This window comes from Musa acuminata, chromosome BXJ3-6 (genome assembly GCF_036884655.1).
Source record: "Musa acuminata AAA Group cultivar baxijiao chromosome BXJ3-6, Cavendish_Baxijiao_AAA, whole genome shotgun sequence".
NCBI classification, from domain to species: Eukaryota; Viridiplantae; Streptophyta; class Magnoliopsida; order Zingiberales; family Musaceae; genus Musa; species Musa acuminata.
The window spans coordinates 33632162-33652357 of NC_088354.1; the positions used below are offsets into that span (position 1 = coordinate 33632162).

Sequence of the window (20196 nt, forward strand, 5' to 3'; positions counted from 1 at the left end):
TAGGAAGGAAATGAGTGTTCAACTGGCTGGTAAATTTTGTTAGAATTAATCATTTTTATTTTTATTGGACAGATTATTGACCTGACTGAGGGGTCTCTACTCGCCAATGCTTTTTCATAAGTAGGGATTGATTGTTATACAGCGTTGCAGTAATAAATCTCTATTCTTGAAATATATATATACATATATATACATATATATATATATATATATATATAGAACAGCCGTCAAACTGAGTAGAGAATAGAAATGAACAGCATCATCTCACCTCTCTTCTTTGAGAGTTCGCTGGTGACAAAATAATATGTAAAGAGAACTTTACATTGCTCGAGAGAACTTGATTCTTCTCTCAGTCTAACAACATACGGAGTATGTTGTTTGTTAAATACATAGAGCTGAGTTGCCTAAGATCCACAAGCAAAAAAACCTACTTCAAAACTTGAACAAAAGGATTGCAATAATGTTATGTGAGGCGATGGAACACTAATAGAAACATGAGCAGTCCCGACATATTTGGCAGATAAAGAACAGTGACTTCAAAAAAGGGCAGGGCTTGTTCCTTCCAGAGGCTTAATTAAATTACACAAATTTTCATTAAGACAAAATTAAGCATGCAAGCCCCGTTCTTTACGCCTTTAGACAGTTTCCTGAAGAGCTAATCGCATTACTTAGCATGACTTGGGAACCACATTCTGAGCAACCTCATATTCTGGCTCTTTGTTCTGTCTTCGAATCAAACTGGCATATGCGCTTGGAACCCCAATACCAAGCATCGGCCACATTGTCTGAAAACTGCATGATGTGCCAACTCAGACTTAAAATAGACCTGCCAATTTCAAAAAAAATCCCAGTAGAAGCTGGGACAGATTGAGTAAGCAAATCCAAAAGAATGGAAAACAAAATTTTGCTTGTTAAAATGACATCAGTGATATACTTTACTCGCATCTTCTCTGTAAACAGAATCATAGTTAGAACGGTGCATGGAACAATTGCATCTCCTGTTTCATATTAGGCACCGGCAGCACGTCGTGCAGTAGCTAAACAAGATTCAGTTTCATCAAGATCATCTGCAGCTGATCTGACTAAACCATGCCTTTTCATTTCACTGGCCATCCTGCGTTTAGCTTCTAGGCAAATGAGGAGAGCTGTCATGTCAGCAGGGCTCACACCACCAACTCTACTTGCTTGACCAATCGTTTGTGGCCTGACCTGCCAAAATTTATCGTATCATCGCATAAGAGAGTTTTCTAGCAATTTGCACAAAAATGCATGCAGTTGATAAACTACAGTTTTAAGCTGGATCAAGATCAAACTTCTTTAGTGATGGCAACAAATTTTTAGAACCCAACTACTTGGTGTCAGCTACACTAAAATTCTCGCCACCTAGATCTGTTGAGGACATCATCAAAACTACACCGAGGCAACATGAAAAATAATAAACAAAACAACACATTTGTCATGCGTGGTGCAATAATAATCTGATTGGCCAAGCTTAAAACTGGCCCAATTTAAGTTTGGATTAAATCATGCCCAATCATATCTGAATCGTGTCAGTTTCAATCAAACTTGGCTCGCTTTAGTATTGTAATTGGGTCTTTAATCAGGTTAACCATCATCTTAGATTATAACTTAAGAACTTAAAACTCTCATTCTCATTCTAATTATGTCATTGAGGCTATTGAAATGTTCATGGTATCAATCTGATCAACAGTTTAATATATATATTCAACCTAGCTGAGGTTGAGGATCTAACTAATGAAATGGCAGAGAAGCAATATAGGAAGTCTTGAAACATAGCTATGATAAAATAGGTTCTCTTTTAGTAATGTATCAAATGGATCAAGAAACTTTCTTCCATGGGTTGCATCACAATAATGGACTTTGCTTCAAACACTTAATATGGATGAGATGTTGCACTTAGACTTCTCATAGCTTTCCTTTTTAACACCCAACAAGATCACCAGTTTCATAAAACAAATCTTATCGAGGTTACATACCTTTGATAGCTTCTCACGTGCTTCCAAAGATAAAGTTGTCATCGAATAGTAATCCAAGTCCTCTGGAAGTCTTTTATGTTGTTGATTAACAATCTGACAAAAAGAAAAAAAATGTAGCAAAAATTAAGACAGTATGGCAAGCCTACAGTCTTATAATTCCTATTATATGTTTACTCTATCTTCTAAAAAGAACTGATATATCAGCAATAATGACTTTTAAAATAGGATTATTCGCCTCATAAGGTTTCAACACGTAGTTAGGTTCTTCCTAGTTTATTCAGAAGTTTCCAAACAAAAATAATAGAAATTACCTCGTATCAAGGAATAAACAACCACAGTATACTGCCCAGCATTTTCAGTACATATCAGTATGAGGCAAAGCCAGATCAGGGACCAAGCCACTAATGGTTGGTATAATAAAGGGTAAAACTAGACCAATATAGTCATTTAAAAAATCTGGTATATAGCACATCAAGCGATGGGATCCCTTCTAGCGATCATTTAACCTATTGAAATTCTCCTATAGCCACAAGTTGGAATCAATAAATAGTATGAAGATCAAACAAACAATGTAGATGATAAACTTGCAAAATCCAACAAAAACAACCAAGATGCTGCTTTGCCAGTACCTATGAAACTAAATGATGTCAATTTGACCATCAAAACTGGAGAAAATAACAGATTTGTGAATTATGGTACCTTTGAAGATGTAATACAGATATCTAAGAGAATCCAAAATTTTGGCTTATCATTAACTTTTTAGGGTTATTTCAACAATAAAAAGAATGTGAAGTGAGAAAAAGCAATCTAGAGCTAACAAGAGAGGCAGACATAGACAAGTTGCAAGATACCAAGCACATGGTGATTATTGCAATATTTGCAAACGTTACTCTGAATCCATATTGGAGGAAATGATTTAAATAACTGTCTCCACATGTCAACAATTGGGTCAAAGTCATCTTATATTGATGCTTAAGAAAAGCAAGAAAACTTTATGACTTGTGGTAGGCCAGCTAAAGATACAAGCTTTAACAAACAACACAAATTGGATGGTCTGATAATATGTAACGATGTTCATTATTTGTTCTTTCAGCCTCCTAAATTCAAGAAGATAATGGGATGCAAGGAGCCAATCAAATATTTCATTTGAACTTCAGATTTATGTTCTAGGGCAGATCATGATATATACACTTAGAATTATTGATGCAAATTATGAATCTGCATAAGCAAAAAAAAAATGAAGAATATTTTTAAAATCCAATTTAGCTTCCCTAGGCAGAGAAAACCACTTATTTCAGATAAAATAATTAACCTGTTGCAGCTGGCTCCTTTGGCGTGCAATGAAGCCCGCATACTTTATATCAATCTCAACGCATTCTTTCTCAATCCTGGATAAAAGCTCATTACCGTAGCCATGCTTGTCAAGGACCTTGTATTCTACATGTGGTTTTTTTAGAATGCTTTCCAATGAAGATGAATCTTTAACTGGTTGCCCAGATAAATGACTAACTTCAGCAGCAAAATCACCCCCTGTTATTAGAACAGAACCATCACATCATGTGATGAACTATAAAAAAGGGCAGATAATATCCAACGGATGCATGCGGTCCCCCGTATATGATCATAAAACCCAAAAGCAAGGTCCTGATGTATGAACTGTCTTATAATATATGAGAAAGATAGCTAACCTGAAATACGTACAGACTTCAGACGTTCTTTCTCCTCCAATATTCGAGCTTGCTTTAATTGGTATAAGTTCCAGCATCTTTCATCTATTAAACCAATATCCCACCCCAAAGGAGTCAGCCGGCTGTCTGCATTGTCAGCACGGAGAAGTAATCGATGCTCTGAACGGCTGAAGTAGATAAAACATCATTACACATGAAATCAGTGAGAATTCACAAGTTAAAAATCTACATGAACTACTTGGGCCTTGAACATTGCCAATGATCAAAAGCAAGCCATCAGTGCATGGCATCCAATACATACGCATCATAATGCGTGAAGCTCAAACAAATGCTCAGTGCTTTGCTTATTGCAACTATCAGAGTTTCTTTATATTAGACAAGTACATTCGCAATTAAATAGTCATCTCCAGCGGAGCTAAACATCGAAAGTTCTCAAATAAAAACACATAATACCTCGTTAACATGCGATAAGGCTCTCGTAAATCTTTTGTTACAAGATCATCAATCAAAGTGCCAATATAGCTGCTTTCTCTCTCAAGAATGATAATAGATTTTCCATCTGAATGTCTAGCAGCATTAATCCCAGAAATAAGACCCTGCACATCAAACAAAAGAAACCAAAAAATACCTCAAAAGTTGTATACTCCACTAGTCCACTATTTGTATACGGAGGTACCACAATCTAGGTCCTAAATGATAAGAGCAAGAAAACAGATGAATCTATTAAATGTGGCAGGACTACACAATGCATAACCTGAGCTGCAGCTTCTTCATAACCTGTTGTTCCATTGATCTGACCTGAGAAAAACAAACCTTCAATCTTCTTCGTCATTAGAGATCTAGAGCACTGATGGGCAGGCAAGTAGTCGTATTCCACAGCATATGCAGGCCTTAGCATCAAACAGTTTTCAAGTCCAGGTAATGTTCTTAAAAGTGTCAATTGCAGCCTCTCAGGTAAACCAGTAGAAAATCCCTATCAGACAGAAAAATGTTGTCATTCAATATATAAAACACTGAAGATGAACTATATATCATATAGCAGCACCAAGGGAACAAAAGAAAGCACAATAAATTACATAAGCATGTCCTAAAACAAGAACGCGAGGAGATCCAAGAAAATGTAGAAGAGTTACACATAAAACATTGAAGCATAAAGATATCCCGAACCAATCAGGAATCCTTAACAAATCAATGAATATTATAACATCATTCAGTATTCTGATCAACCAAATGGTAGAACATGCTAAGCCAATATCCTCTACATTGATTGCACAATTCACAGTATGTCAAAATGCAGAAGACAGAATTAAAGGTCACTGAATGCTGCAGTGATCATCATACTCGAAAACTCCAAATTATAATTGATTTAGAAGAAAAAGAATAACCTGCACATAGAGATCGGGAACAGTACGGCCTTCAGGTTCTAGAAAAATTTGATGGGAATCCTTATCTTGGAATCGTACAATCTGAAAACAAAGTTAGTGGTTACTTAAGAGAAAAGATATGAGACCTACAACTAACTCCTAGACAGAATGAAGTAAAAAATAACAGGTGAAATAAAAGATAATTGCTCTTCCCTGATAACAAATAACATTAGGTTCTAACTGAAAACTAGTGTACTACCTTATCTTCAATAGATGGACAGTATCTTGGGCCTTTTGCTTCTACCCAACCACCATATGTGGGTGTCTCATGTAAGTTGTCTTTGATAAGTTGATGGGTGTCTTTTGTGGTGCGTGTCAAATAACAGCACATTTGCTCTCGCTCTACATGGTAATCAGGATCAAAGCTAAACCAATTAACCTGTTGCAGAAACAAAGGGTTAAAATAGTAAATAACAAATTGCAATTATACATATCAGTTTCACAACAAAATTGACAATAGTATATTGCTCCTAAACCATTTTTTACAACAAAATTGACTATAGTATATTGTTCCTAAACCATTTTGTGACTATGAAATGGAGACCATATGATCCACTAAATAGGAGCCCCTGGGTGTACATATTGATAAACTCAACAGTGCATGTTTGCACACAGGAAGATCAATATATTTTAATCAACGCAACCAAAGTTTATAATATTCTATTTTAGTTGACTTGAGGAAAAATCGGCTGAGTTATTTTTACACACCCATGACAGGGTAATTGTATACAGTGTACATAAGTTTATTCACGAAGTTTGTAACAACAATGCACAATTTTAATATACCATGTGAGACTTGAATAACACCAGTGGTGAACACTTGACAAGTAAGTCTAAGTAAGGTCCCACTAAATATGAGACTAGAGAAAGAATATAGAACACATTTCGTCTAAAAGTTATCCTTTGGCAACCTATTCAATCTGTATAAAAAGACAAGAAGATTTCTTCACAAATTACTCATTCGAGTGAAATCAAACATTGCTAAAGATTAAGCAATGATTCCACTAGATAATTGATAACTTAAATTCCATGACAAAATTTGAAAAATACTAATAATCGATAATTGTGCTAGTTAAAAAAAGACAACATAAAGAAAAGTTCATTCATTGTGGAGCAATCAAAAGCCTTTTACTGTGTCATGATCAACCAAAAAGATATGTTGAGTCATTGACAAAGCCATTAAGCTATGCTAACAACATAATGATATGAAAGCACGCATTGTCCTAACAGGACATATAAGAAAACCAACCACATTAGAACTGCTCAAGATGTCTCAACCAGGAGTAGCACAGCTACAAAACCACCAAAGTTTCTTGTTAGAGAAGACCATAAATGCAGGGAGATTATAGTCTATGTATCACATTATAAGAATGTTACTAATGTTATTGTTCAAAATAATATACATTTAACTATAAGAAACACTCAATTATAGTTATTGATGTTATCACAATCCTGCATGAGCTTATAACAGTAACCACCTCTTCATCTCCATGCTGAGGTTCCAAACCAGAGAAGTTAACACTACGGTAGTCGACACGTGCAGGGGTTCCAGTCTTCAACCGGTCAGTCTCAAAGCCAAGCTGTTGCAAGCTCTCGGTTAGCCCATGAGAAGCCGACTCCCCAGCTCGTCCTGCAGGCATTGATGTTCTACCAACCCAGATCTTACCGCTCATAAAAGTGCCTGTTGTGAGAACCACTGAAGGAGCATAGAAGTTCATGCCAAAGAAGGTGGACACTCCTTCCACAGTATCATTCTTGCCTACCAAGATATTAGTCACCATAGCTTCTCTGATAAAAAGGTTTGTGGTGCTGAAAAAGTAGCACTAGTTAGAAAGCCATGTAGTATCTGTAATACCAATTCATATAAGCCCCTAAAATGCCCCCATCATAATATTTCAGAAAGCAATTTGATATTTTTCAAAATTTTATGTCTGAGAAAATGAATGAACTTCGAACCAAAAAATGGTACATGCAGAATAACAATCAAGAATCTGAAACAATATCTCCGATCATTCCTGAATCCCTGTTCTTATGCAAAAATCTTAATTTCAGGCAAAGTAAATATTAAACTCATACTGATATAAAATATAAATAGAAACTATTTAGTCTTCTTTGATATGGAAATGAATAGCATTTTCCTGATGAAGGCAATCAAGCATGGATACATACATAGAGCATAGGAAAATCAGTACATGTATGTTTCCTATGTGTTTTATAAATTTATCTGTTGTGCTGCTACTGCTACTTAGATAATTATTATACATTAAACTATTTAGATAATTAATGATCATTATATACGAAAAATCATAAGAAATATGAGCACTTTTATGATCAAAAAGTGTTCACAAGAACAAGGATTATCATTTTGTAGCACAGCATTGTGTTGATGTATCTTTCAAGCTAACAATAATCTCAATGGGTACCAGCAGTTTCAAGTCAGCAAACTGACAACAGGCTACTCATTCTTGTACTTCGATTTTCTTTAGCGATCAAACACTATGATTCACTATGCAGATGATGTAAAACTTTGTAAGAGCATGTCAAGTTGGGGACACAATAGATTAGCACAATACTTGAAGTTTTGCATGAACTAGACACATGGGTTTAGCATCATTAATAATCAAAACCTTGTTAAAACTACATTTATCTAAAAAAAATATAAACTAGTACATTCTTCATAATATTGGTGCTTAACTACCCACATGGACCTGCCAACATTAGTTATAGGTAGCACGAGAAGAATAAAGAGAATAATCAATTCTTTGTGCAAATAGACTAACCTTTCAACAACCTTTTTCATTTCCAAGGCATACTCCCTCTTATCAGTCTGAGCACGCAATGCTCGAACAGCAGGACCTTTTGAACGGTTGAGAACACGTTTTTGCAAGTAGCACCTGGTGTGGTAAGAGATCAGCAAGAATTATGAGACCCAGGTTAAGGAAGGCGAGCAACAAAGATGGTAATCCCAACCCCAACTGCAATGAAGTGTATGAATAAAATAAAATTGTAAATGATCTTTTAACTAGGAAAAATTACAACTAGCACTAGTTCATAGGTGTGGTACCATAAAGGGTATACAAGACCCATTTACTGTGACTTTGTACTCTGATAGACCAGAACTCTTATGGACAAAGATGATAACCGAAAAATCTTACAAAATTTCCAAGTAAAATGCAGTGAGATGGGGTCAATTAGAATGACCAGGTGGCACAAAGGTAACCCTTGCAATTACACGAAATGAGGCACAACTTTTATCAGATAAAAAGCTTCCACTTATCAAGAATTAAGACGAATAACATCAAAATCTGGATCTGCAAGTTTAACAAAAAAAAAAATCAATTCAAAGAGGAAAATGGCAAGATGCTTATACTGCACCAAAAAGAATTTGGCTGCTTGATCTTGTATGTCACAAAGCTTGTCTTGTTGTAGTATGTTGTAGTATGTTGTAATATGTTGTAATAAGTTGTAATAAGTTGTAATAAACTTTATGATGCACTAGTTAACATATTACAACAAACACAGAAGTGAAAAAAACAATAAACCAAAAGACAAATAGTTCAATTTATGAAGTTCCAACTAAATTATGAACCAAAAGAAATTAAGAAGCATGAATAAGCATCCCCACAGAAACAAATTTCTCACAGAAATTCAATTAACAATTTCAAGAATCCAAGTACCTGCTTAAGAAAATATTTGGTGATTAATTGAACAACAAATTAAACTAGTAATATATCAAAGTCAACCATTATGGGAATTCTACCTATCAGCAATTTTCCCTATTTCACCACCAAGTGCATCCACTTCATGCACCAATTGAGATTTTGCAGGACCACCAACTGCTGGATTGCAGGGCTGTGTGCCAAGACATAAGAATTCAAAATAAAGTGAGACAAATATGTTATGTCATAATTTAAGAAAATTAAAAAAAAAGCTGTATCAGTTATGCAATCAACATACTCAAGACTCAAAATGAACTTTCAACTTTTAGTGTGCCTAGAAATGCCATGAAATTTAAACAATAATAAACAAAAAACAATGATAAATGTCAAAATTACAAAATTAACCTGCCATGCAATACGATCAATGTTGAGGGTGAGAAGAAGAGTCCGGGCACCAAGACGAGCAGCTGCAAGTGCAGCTTCACAGCCTGCATGCCCTCCTCCTACTACTATGACATCATATTGTTCCTCAATTGATTTGGAATTATCTTTCCCACCTGTACATTATGACAAAGGAGTTTCATGCCGTGGAATACAAACTATTGATTTCCAGAGTATGAGAAATTCATAATATAAACATTTTTTTAGAGGCAGATCTGCTAAAGATTCCAATTCCAAACAATTAAATTGATTTTGCAGCTAGAATATATGTTCAGATACAAGTATCAGAACCACAAAAATGTAGAGATGACTAGATTCAACCTAGGATTTCATGCTTTTGTATTTGGTTGGAGAATTTCATGTGTATATTGTGCTTAGCTAGGATTAACAAGGTACGTAATCTCAAGGATTTCCAAGTTCCTTAGGTAACCCAGGAATTCAAATCACCGTACTTCCAGCAACTGACCAGAATTGCCAAACTGCTGGTTTCAGCTGGAGACACTAGGGTTTTCTTGCTTAAAATCCTAGGATTTCAAGGAAAATGCCCATACCACGTAGGGCCTTATATTAGGTTAATGGGGTACAATTTTCAAGTGACATTTACTTATCAAGACAAAACTCCAAGAAAAAGTTGTCATGGTCTATAGCCTGAGGGTTTTGAATGCCAGAGAAGTCTCCATCCTAAATCAAACAGCCAAGCTTCAAAGAGCTTTATTCACATCTCAAAACAGTAACCCAAAACATGTTATCAGCCTCTCCATATAGTGCTCTCCAGGCTCTCCATAATCACATGTACAAGCAACCTCTTGTAAGGTTTTTATCAATAATCCAAATTCCACCGCTAATTTAAGACAGAAGAACATTCGAATCCATGAAACCTCTCATATGGTGAATCTTACCAGAAACAGTGAGTATTTTCCACCAACAACCAACAAAGAATAATTGCCAGGGATCATTACCCAATTTCATAACTGTGGACCTAAAAAACCAGCCCCAAACCCTGAAATCTCCGGTCAGGAAAGCCAGGTGCATAGAATTCTCGCGTATCAATCAAGAAATGGATCGGGTATACCTTGGGCACGGGTGGTAAGCCCTCGGCGATGAGAAGAGTTCCATCTTCTTGACAAGAGAGACTGCCTTCGGAGAAGGCGGCGAACCGGAGACGGGAAGAGAAGCGTGCGAGACGTGCAGGACAAAGGGGAGAGGCAAGAGCTTAGCCGGGGGAGAACCACTGTGGTCGCGGTGGCGGCAATCGGACGAAGGCGGAGCAACATAACCGCCGCTCGATCGCTCGGTGAGTACAGCAAAAAAAGGCCTATCTTCTTTCCAAGGTTATAGTGAAGACAGGACATATATATATATATATATATAAGTATGCATGTATGTATGTATGTATGTTAATCATGTCATGTTATTCTCCAATGTAAATCCGAGATGAAGTTTATTATTTGTGTCCATTTTCAAGCAATTATTGATATTATGATGCTCAATTGCATGTTTGATCTAATTTATGGAGCCCAAAATTACCCTAATCCTTTGAATTTTATTTAGATCTTTGTCCTCTATTTTTAATATTTAAAAACTTATTTATAATTATAAAAAGATCCATCAACTAATATGCAACTACATTTTCACACCAAGAAAGGATTAAAAAAGAAAAATTCTTAATTAAACTTCAATAAATTTTAATATTTTAGAATAATTATAAACAATTTAAGGTCAAATCTCTGATTTTATGTCTATGAGTCAAAAAGACAAGGAAACTTTTTTTTTTCTTTTTTAACTACGTACTCCTCTTAATAAATGAGTGTGGTTTGATCATGATATATTCGAATTAATATTATTTCTTTATAATATTAAGATTAAAATAATTAAAATATAAAAAAATTAATTAGGATCGGGCTAAGGAATATGATTGATACTTCAATCTCACATAATTGACATGTACCTAATACTTCGGAACCATACGATCAATATGTGTCCAACACCTCGACATCGTATAGGACGATATCTTAATGTCTCGTATCATCAAACTTAGCATGGCATGATCGTAGTTAAGCTTGATAGAAATACACAACTTCTCATAACCAATGCTAATTACAAGAGTAGTTGTCCTAATAACCCATCATAAAAAGGCTTGCCAAATGCACTACACATTTATATACGACCTTCAAGTTTTTTCTAAATCCTTCAAATCTTAGACTAACTTAAATATTAGAGGAATATTTATCAAGAATACTCCTGATATGATTGAGATAGAAAAGAAACCTTAGAAAACCCCTTAGAACATATACAATTAGAAACTCTAAGAATCATGCGTTGATGATGAGATTATACAATTTGGTAGTAAGATGCCATGGTGAGAGGCCCCATTTCCCTATTCATCTTGAGACCAACTACATGCTCCTAAATCTGCGTCCTTGAGACACATCCTATTTAGGATGTATTTGCCCCCAAGAGCTCAACACAAAGGGAAGGGATGACACTGCAGAGATTCCAAGCATGTTTGCCTGCCCAAATTGGTGAGCTAGAGAGTGTGACATGCAATTGGAGTCAGGACAGGTGATCTACTAATCCTTACCTGCACTGTGCCAGAGAGGATGCATGGGTTAGAAATCTCAGTCCATAAATTTATATCCTGCCTCTGTCATTTATCATTAATGAAAAAAAAAAGAAAACATAATTTAAAACTCATTCAGAAAGTCCATATTGAATTGGCTGTTTAATTCCCTGATACAGTCAATTCTTCGACATCCTCTATGCTGCTTCAAAAGGAGAAGAAGAAAAAAAAGGCAACCTTTATAGTGAGATACACAAAGATAAGCTTTTCCTTTAATCCTATCCTTGAGAGATATCTTAAATCACATCAAAAGGGTTGAGGAAGGTGACACGAGACTTGGATCAAAGAGATGAAAGCAAGGCAACAAGAGGGAGACGCTATCATAGGCGTCAGTCGCCCCAGCTTTTGGCTTCAGCTTCACAAGAGATTCCCATGCAGAAGCTTTCTTGGACCACGACAATGGAAGTTCTACACCACTAACGCCCTTCATTCTTAGCTTCATTTAGCGTCATCGAATTTATCCAAACTCACAAGTGTCTTAAACCCCTGTTTCCCTCTTCTTTACCACCTCGCCTCGCCTTTTGTCGTCTTCTCCTTCCTCCCGTCGTTACAAATAGCCCCACCAGTAACCCGAACCTTCTTTCACCGATCTCATCTCTTTGTCTTCCATGGATTCCGTCTCTCCTGTCACTTTAGACCTCAACAAGGAGGAAGGCCACTGCAGCAACGGTGCCGTCGTCTTCGACACCTCCTTCCTCCGGAGACAAGCTAAGATACCCGAGTCATTCGTCTGGCCTCGCAACGAGAGGCCTCACCCACTGGAGGAGCTCGAGGTGCCCGTCGTCGACCTCCGAGGACTCTTCGAGGGCGACGAGGCCTCCATCAGCCGCGCGGCCGAGGCCAGCCGGGCCGCATGCGTGCGCCACGGATTCTTCCAAGTGATCAACCATAAGGTTGACGCGAAGGTCTCCGGAGACGCCCTTGACGCTGCCGGGGACTTCTTCAAGCTCCCCCTGAGCACCAAACTGAGGGCCCGCAGGCAGCCCGGGAGCGCGTGGGGCTACGTCGGAGCCCACGCCGATCGCTTCGCCTCCAAGCTGCCGTGGAAGGAGACACTCACGTTCGGCTACGACTACGGCGAGCGCGGGGATGGTGTCGTCGACTACTTCACGTCGAAGCTCGGGGAAGGATTCGAGCCGATGGGGTACGGTGTTTTATTAACTTTATGCCGCAGTCGGATACCGATCGAGCATGAACGATTCGTGAAACAGGAGGGTGTACCGGAGGTACTGTGAGGCCATGAAGGAGCTGTCGCTGTCGATCATGGAGCTGCTGGGGATCAGTCTGGGCGTGGGAAGGGAGTACTACAGGCAGTTCTTCGAGGACGGGAGCTCCATCATGAGGTGCAACAGCTACCCGCCGTGCCAAGAACCAGAGCTGGCGCTGGGGACGGGGCCTCACTGCGATCCCACCGCGCTGACGATTCTGCTGCAAGACCAAGTGGGCGGCCTGCAGGTGTTCACGGAGGGCAAATGGCAGGCCGTTCGCCCCGTCCGGAGCGCGCTGGTCATCAACATCGGCGACACGTTCATGGTACGTTTTCGTAGGGTAGCATTTTGTTCTGGCGTAGCGATCTGATACTGTTCAGGTGCGGCTCGCATTTAGTGGTCTGATAACACGTGGCATTCTTGATTATAATTTCATCACAGTTATTAATGACAATCTTTATTATTTCCGGCAATATTATTTACAGCTCGAAAAGTATGAGCTGCATGTGAGAAGTATGCTATGTTGTAGGCATTGTCCAACGGGAGGTACAAGAGCTGCCTCCACCGGGCGGTGGTCAACAGCGAGAAGGAGCGGCTGTCTTTGGCCTTCTTCGTGTGCCCGAGAGGCGACAGGGTGGTTCGGCCGCCAAGGGAGCTGCTGCTGCTGCTGGAGGAGGAGGCGGTGCCGAGGGCGTTCCCCGACTTCACTTGGACGGAGCTGCTGGAGTTCACGCAGACCCACTACAGAGCAGACACCACCACGCTCCAAAGCTTCGCCCGCCGCCGGTTCCTCGCCTCTTCACCCTAACCACCACCGATCGATCGTCGGTATACGTACATTTGCCGTCGCTTTTTGACTCTTCACCTTCATGTCCGGTTGCATGCATGCCCATAGAGTTCACCTCCTCCCTTTCCTGCCATGTTATAGCAATTCCATTATTATGAATAACTTAGCATCTTCTCATCTACATGAAATATTAAGTATGTATATTAAACTTTCTAAAATATATAGGTGAAATGATATCAAAAATTTCTTTGACGAAAGATACATAACGGTCGTGGAGATTGACATCGGACAAGACAAGTGCACATAGCTGACCCAAATCCAAGGTCAACAGTTCTTGATTCCGGTTCAACGCATACGCAGGTAATATATCGGATCGAGTCAAGTCAACATGACAGGTCAACGCATGACTCGCTCTCAAAATTAGAGCAATGATTTGAGTTGGATGGTTTAATTGCGAGCATATATCGAAGACGGTCGTGTCCTAGCCACGAGTTTGGATAAGATTGACCGTCGATGGTTTCTACCGAAGGAGGCGCCATCAGCATCCGACGCGAGGCTCAACTTGTCGTTTCAGTCGCCATCGTGAAGCCATGCCCATCATCCCCAAGCTCGAGATCATCCCTCAGCAATGGAATGGTTGAAGCGATGCATGAAACATAAAAGCATGTCCTCATCGGACAAAACAGAGTTCGAGTGCACGATCGACTGTCCGCCATTCCACCCCAACAGCTGCGGCAGATCGGGCGGCTGAAGTTGATCGAATGATTGGCTCTGCCAAGCGATGCTGACACTCGAGCCGAGGTACGGCCGGGGAACATCCATTATTGATTACATGAACAATGTGCAAGGCAATGCGGGATCCGTGGACAGGCGCTTTCTCGTGCCCGAGAAGTGCTCGACGTTATTCCTTCGTAGTCCGTAAGGGGCCACCCGTGTCCCTTTGGCCGCATGGGATGGTGATCTCTTCCGCGACATTATTAATGGAACGAAAGGCGGGATCCGCGGCTCCGCATCGAGCACTCGGTCGTTGCCCGGAGGACGCGAAGGACAGACTATTTATCCTGCAGGGAAAGTGCTCGACGTTATTCCTCTGTAATCCGGTAAGTGCCCACCCGCGTTCCTTCGGCTGTGTGAGATGGTAACCTTTTCCGCAACATCTTTAATGGAAGTTGGATCTGTCCAATTCCGCCTTCCCTACCCTTAAACTTCTGCAACCCACAAGGTGGGAGAAAAGCATATAAGACAATGATGACATGCTGGTCTCGTAGAAGGATGCTTCGGTAATATCACACTGTAAGTGATGCCTCATCGGCCAAACTTCATTGAATGATGGGATTACACATTATCCTCTTAGTTAATTATGATTAGTATTACAATCCCTATATTTTAAAAAGTAGCATTCAGATTTGTATACTTATGAAAATAAAATATTTAATTTTAATTCTCTTTATGTCGTTAATTTTGAGGAAAAAAATTGTGTTGTCACGTGCAAAAAGAACTAAATGAAAAGGATAAAAAAAATAATTTTATTTTATTTATTAAATTATTAATTTCATATAAATTGCTCGCTTGTAGCGTAGAAACTTTAATAGAGAAATCGCTCTCCCTTGTTCTAGTTCCCTCCCCTTCGGTTGTGTTGCGGATGTCAGACCAGCAACAGTGTCGATGGCGCACGAGGCCAATGATGTTCCAGAGGATCATGACTAATTTCCTCCACCCCTTCTCTTTCCAACCTACTTGTCCATCACCCCTTTGTTGATCTTGCTCACCCGTCGAAGATGAATGCCTATCGCATCTACTCGCTTGTCGCACCTAGTTCTATACATGAGAGCATATTGATCCCCCAGTGTTGTACGAGATATTGCCACTACACCTGCTCACATGCCGTGGAACTCTACCAGTACGATTATTGGTCTGCCCACTAATATGTCAACGACAACCAGTAGGTGGTGGATGCCATGGCCTTCCTTGCTAACCTCACTAATGTCATCGGCGATGCCATCGCCAGGTGGCCACCCCACACCACAACATGTTGACATCTCACTCTGGGCCCTATCACAGACCAAGTGCGACGGGCACTAGCCGAACACCACCTCGGTGTCACCAAGCAAAGAGGCCGACCGGAAGGAGTTCCCCCAACCAAGGACACTGTCAGACGCAACGATTTACAAGGAGGGCGGGTGCCAGCTCAGAGCAGTTCAGGTGATGGTCAACGCTACGTCGAAGCACAACGTCGATCAATACATGATCTACATAAAGAAAGGGGTGTATGAGGAGATGGTCTGTGTGCTATTTGAGAAGATGAACTTGGTATTTTTCAGGGATGAGGATGAGCAAAATGATCATTACGAGCTCCCATAATGTTGATATGGTCGACGTCTCCACTTATAACATGACCATCGTCGATGAGTACAGACTTAACTTTTCTCAAAGTTACCATGTATAGTTTTCTTTTTGCAATCAATAAGAATTTGTCATGAATCCTCAGTCCAATCCTGACCTAACCATGGCCCGGGACCTAACCTTCACCAACATCACGAGGTTGGACGAGCACCAAGTTGTGGCCTTTCGCTTTGCTAGCGACCTCTTTGTGCTTGAGTCAGTGGAGTAACTTGGCTACCAGGACACCCTCTATGCCCACTCCTTCTGCCAATTCTATAAGTCCTACTGCATCTATGGCTCCATCGACTTCATCTCCGGCAACTTCACCACCTTCTTCCGCAACTACCTCATCTTTGTCCTCCCCGGCCAGCTTAATCCTGAGCACGACGAGTCCAACACTATCACCACGCATGGCCACACTAACCCCACCCACTCCACTGACTTCATGTTTTGCATTGCACCATCGACGAGAGCAACGAGTACCTCGAGCTTTACTACTCGAAGCTTGCAATCCACCGCACGTACCTCAAGAGGCCATGGAAGGAGTACTTGAGGACGGTGTTTCTCGATTGCAACTTGGAGGAGATCGTGAGGTCATAGGGCTAGTTGCCATGGACCGGTGACTTCATGCTAGTGCGAAAGAGGAGGGAAGGAAGAAATCGATCATGGTCAAAGGCGGCACCCGGATCTCCTCTAGAACACCACTGGCCTCACGCACCACCGATGCTGTCGCTAGTTTGTCGTTTGCAGCGCAATCAAACGGGAGGGAACCGGAGGGGAGAAAAGTAATTTTTATTAAAACTTACACTAGGAGTAAGAAGTTTATATGAAATTATATAAAATTAATAATTAAAAATAGTAAAATTATTTTTTTATCTTTTTTATTTGTATCTTTTGGTTTACTTGACAACACGTGTAATTTTTTCCGTCGATAAAATTAACAAGATAATTAAGGTTAAATATTTTATTTTCATAAATATAAATATTTTAATATTATTTTTTAAAATATAAAAATTAAGATATTAATTATAATTAATTAGAAGAGATAATATGTAATTACCCCGATGCATACGATGTCTTAGCTTTGACAAAAGTAGATGATCGATAACATATGATTGATAGTAGCATTCATAACACAAAACCAAACTGAAATATACAATAAAAGAAAGGAATGAAAAATCTTTACTCATAATATATAAATATACCTTTTTAAAGTCATATAGGTTAATTTTACTCATAATTAGAAGTTGTTAATATATGTAATCAAGATCGGATCTTAATATTTAATGGATATATGCTCGGCCGATGGCAGTTCAGTGAATAGTGGTCAACTGTGGTTTATTGCCGTATCTAAACCTTTATATCAGTGTTTAGGGTTCTTCAGGTTTCTTTCTTCCATTTCGGCAACTTCTTTTCTGATTCGCAGTAATCTTCTGCAGATGAAAAGGATTTGATCTCATCCTCCGAAAACAACATTTTGATATTTACTTTTTATCTTTATTTCCAAAGAAAAGAAAAAGATCTGATCTTTTGGTTATTGTTTGACTTATACGTTTAATTTGTCTACGCATTTTGGGGATTTATTAGCTCTGATATCTAATGGTTTCGGATGAGTAAGTTTGATGAAATCCTGTTTATGGGGCGACTTGTTTTTCTTCTTATTTTGGTTGACATTACTGCTACGATTGATGCCCGATGATGGAAGATCTAATATCGTTAGCGGCTTATGTGGTTTTCTATTGAGCACTGATGCTTGCTGCTTCATCACCTCCACTTATCCTCTTCTTCTTCTTCTTCTTCTTCTTCTACTTCGAAGCCATGTGAAGGTGCTCAATAAGTAAAGCCACTCACTAAGCCTCGATGAATGCGAAAAGCTATGAGATCTGAGGGCTTCATTAACCAAAGTAATCTATCATATAGATAAGGAAGAGTGGAGAAATAGTATTTCTTGCTTTGCCAAATCGACTTCTTTGTTAAACAGAGTGCTGTGATCATGTCTCTTTACCTGTCCACCTGTTCTTATGTTGTTGGCATTGTTGATATTGGTGGTAAGAGAAAGATTGATATTTGCTATTTATAGTGTTCTTTATGCTCCATTGAATTTATTTGCATTTAACAGTATTTAAATAATTTATAATTTTATTAGAAGTAAAGATGTGATGCTTCCATAGATTCTGTTGGTGTTATAGTTATAATACTTGATCAACAGTTAGGTGATCAAATTGTGACAGAACATATGTATCAGACAATGTCAATCTTTAACTGTACTTTCAAGTTCTAAACATAGTCATGTTTGCTAAGAACCTTTTTTTGCTTGTACGTTTCATAGATTAGTAAATCACTGTGGGCATTTAATAGGTCTGTCTGTATAAACATATGAAGCTTTCTCCCTTTTATGATTACAGTATCACAGTCTTTGCCAGCCACTGACATGGCATTTTGTGCATATTAGTAATACATTGTGTCATCTTGTGAGTTACAGAATTGCTAAACTGATTTAAGTTGCAGTTAGTAGAAGTGGCTAGTTGTACTGTTCAGATCTGTAGAACTTGCAAATATCAGTCTTTACTGTTCATTCTACACTTCATTAATATACTTGTTTGGGTTTAGAAATTACTGTGATCATTTATAGGTATGTGTGAAGCTATACAAATATTATAAATTTTGCTCTATTAATGATTATGAAAAACAAACATCAGGCTGTGCCAGCCATTGGCATGATATTTTATGCCTGTTAGTATCACTTTATTTGATGTTAGTAACATATTCAATTTACTTTTTCTTTTTATTAAATCAGATGGCTGATTTACTGTTCATTTTGTGTTACCTGCATGCTGATCCATAATTTCTTTGCCGATCTTTTAATGAACAGTATTTTTTTTTTTTTTTTTGTCTTGATTTTTCCCCTTGTGTTTACATTGTTATGTTGCACTTAAGATGAGGCCCAGTGATGGAAATCATTGATTTGAGCTGCTCCATGGCTATTTCTTTTGAGCATTAACTGCATGCCTTCTTCATGTCTTAAAACAAAACCACCACCACAACCACCATTATCACCACCACCGCTACCACTTCACTACTTCACCACCACCACCACTACCACTTTATCGTCATTATTTATGCATGTTAAATGCTCATTGAGAAATACCATTCTTCGAGCTGCAGTGAATTTCTAAAGCTATGAGATCTGAGGGCCTCAGCTAACAGTGTTTGATTACTGTCGATACATGATCCCCAGTGGATCTTAGTCCATCACCGTGGACAGTAATTACAGATGGTAATGTCGACTTACATATATGTGATGATCAGGGTTACATTTTCAGAACAACCAGTGTTGCTGTCTTCAACCATTTCCTGACTTGAATCTATTGTGTGTTATCCTTGTTTACGTTTTGCTTATATTGTGCACCTTTGTGTCTGTTGTAATGCTCACATGTATCAGACAAAGAACCACAGCCCTCGAAGACATTATCTACAAAATAATGGTATCAGTTTCATGTTTTTGTTGTTGTTGTTATTAGTGTTTCCTTGTAGTGTTGCTGGTAAATATTGCCAACTTCAGCATTGATGGATTTGTATAGCTAACCATGACAAAGTTCAATAATTGATCAAATACCATACTGTATTTTTCATGTGAATTCTTCTCAAAATTCTATCATTTTACGTTCCGGCATAAGTTAGTTAGTTGGATATCTGCTATCATTTTATATTGTGTTAATTATTGTTTTAATGGATGCACTTATCTGCTGTTGAGTGTATTATCGAAACTTATATATCTTTTATTTCTTTTTATGGGTATATGCAGGAACAGGCCTTCTGTTTAAGCAGGACTGAGGATGACTAAGGAGCTCAATGTTTCTGACACCGTAATCCAATTGGATACCCTAAAATTCTTATAGTTTTTTTGTAAAGGGAATGGCTGTTGTTCACTGTAATTTTTTATGGGCGATCTCATATTGTTGTACAATTTAGAGAGTAATGGTTGGTCTT

At 38.7% G+C, this 20196-nt stretch overlaps 2 protein-coding genes across 5 annotated transcripts; one reads left to right on the forward strand and one right to left on the reverse strand.

The window, feature by feature from the left end:
* Positions 1 to 439: 439 nt before the first annotated feature.
* LOC103989109 (uncharacterized) lies at positions 440 to 10548 on the reverse strand. 4 transcript variants are annotated; one of them, XM_065157270.1, is made up of 14 exons: positions 10282 to 10548; positions 9174 to 9325; positions 8870 to 8961; positions 7890 to 8003; positions 6588 to 6918; positions 5309 to 5488; positions 5071 to 5151; positions 4440 to 4658; positions 4139 to 4281; positions 3686 to 3852; positions 3310 to 3527; positions 1998 to 2090; positions 940 to 1209; positions 440 to 826 (listed from the first exon to the last, which is right to left on the reverse strand). In XM_065157270.1, the coding sequence occupies exons 1-13, from the start codon at positions 10481 to 10483 to the stop codon at positions 1009 to 1011; spliced, it is 2193 nt and encodes a 730-aa protein (XP_065013342.1). In that variant the 5' UTR covers positions 10484 to 10548; the 3' UTR covers positions 440 to 826; positions 940 to 1008. The 4 variants fall into 4 exon arrangements, with proteins under 4 accessions (XP_065013342.1, XP_065013343.1, XP_065013341.1 ...); XM_065157271.1 differs by having other exon boundaries at positions 440 to 857; XM_065157269.1 differs by having other exon boundaries at positions 935 to 1209.
* A 1820-nt stretch (positions 10549 to 12368) lies between these two features.
* On the forward strand, positions 12369 to 14005 carry LOC103989110 (gibberellin 20 oxidase 2-like). Its single transcript, XM_009407872.2, has 3 exons — positions 12369 to 12973; positions 13041 to 13362; positions 13567 to 14005. Exons 1-3 carry the CDS (start codon positions 12438 to 12440, stop codon positions 13843 to 13845), a joined length of 1137 nt encoding a protein of 378 aa, XP_009406147.2. The 5' UTR covers positions 12369 to 12437; the 3' UTR covers positions 13846 to 14005.
* The last annotated feature ends 6191 nt before the right edge of the window (positions 14006 to 20196 follow it).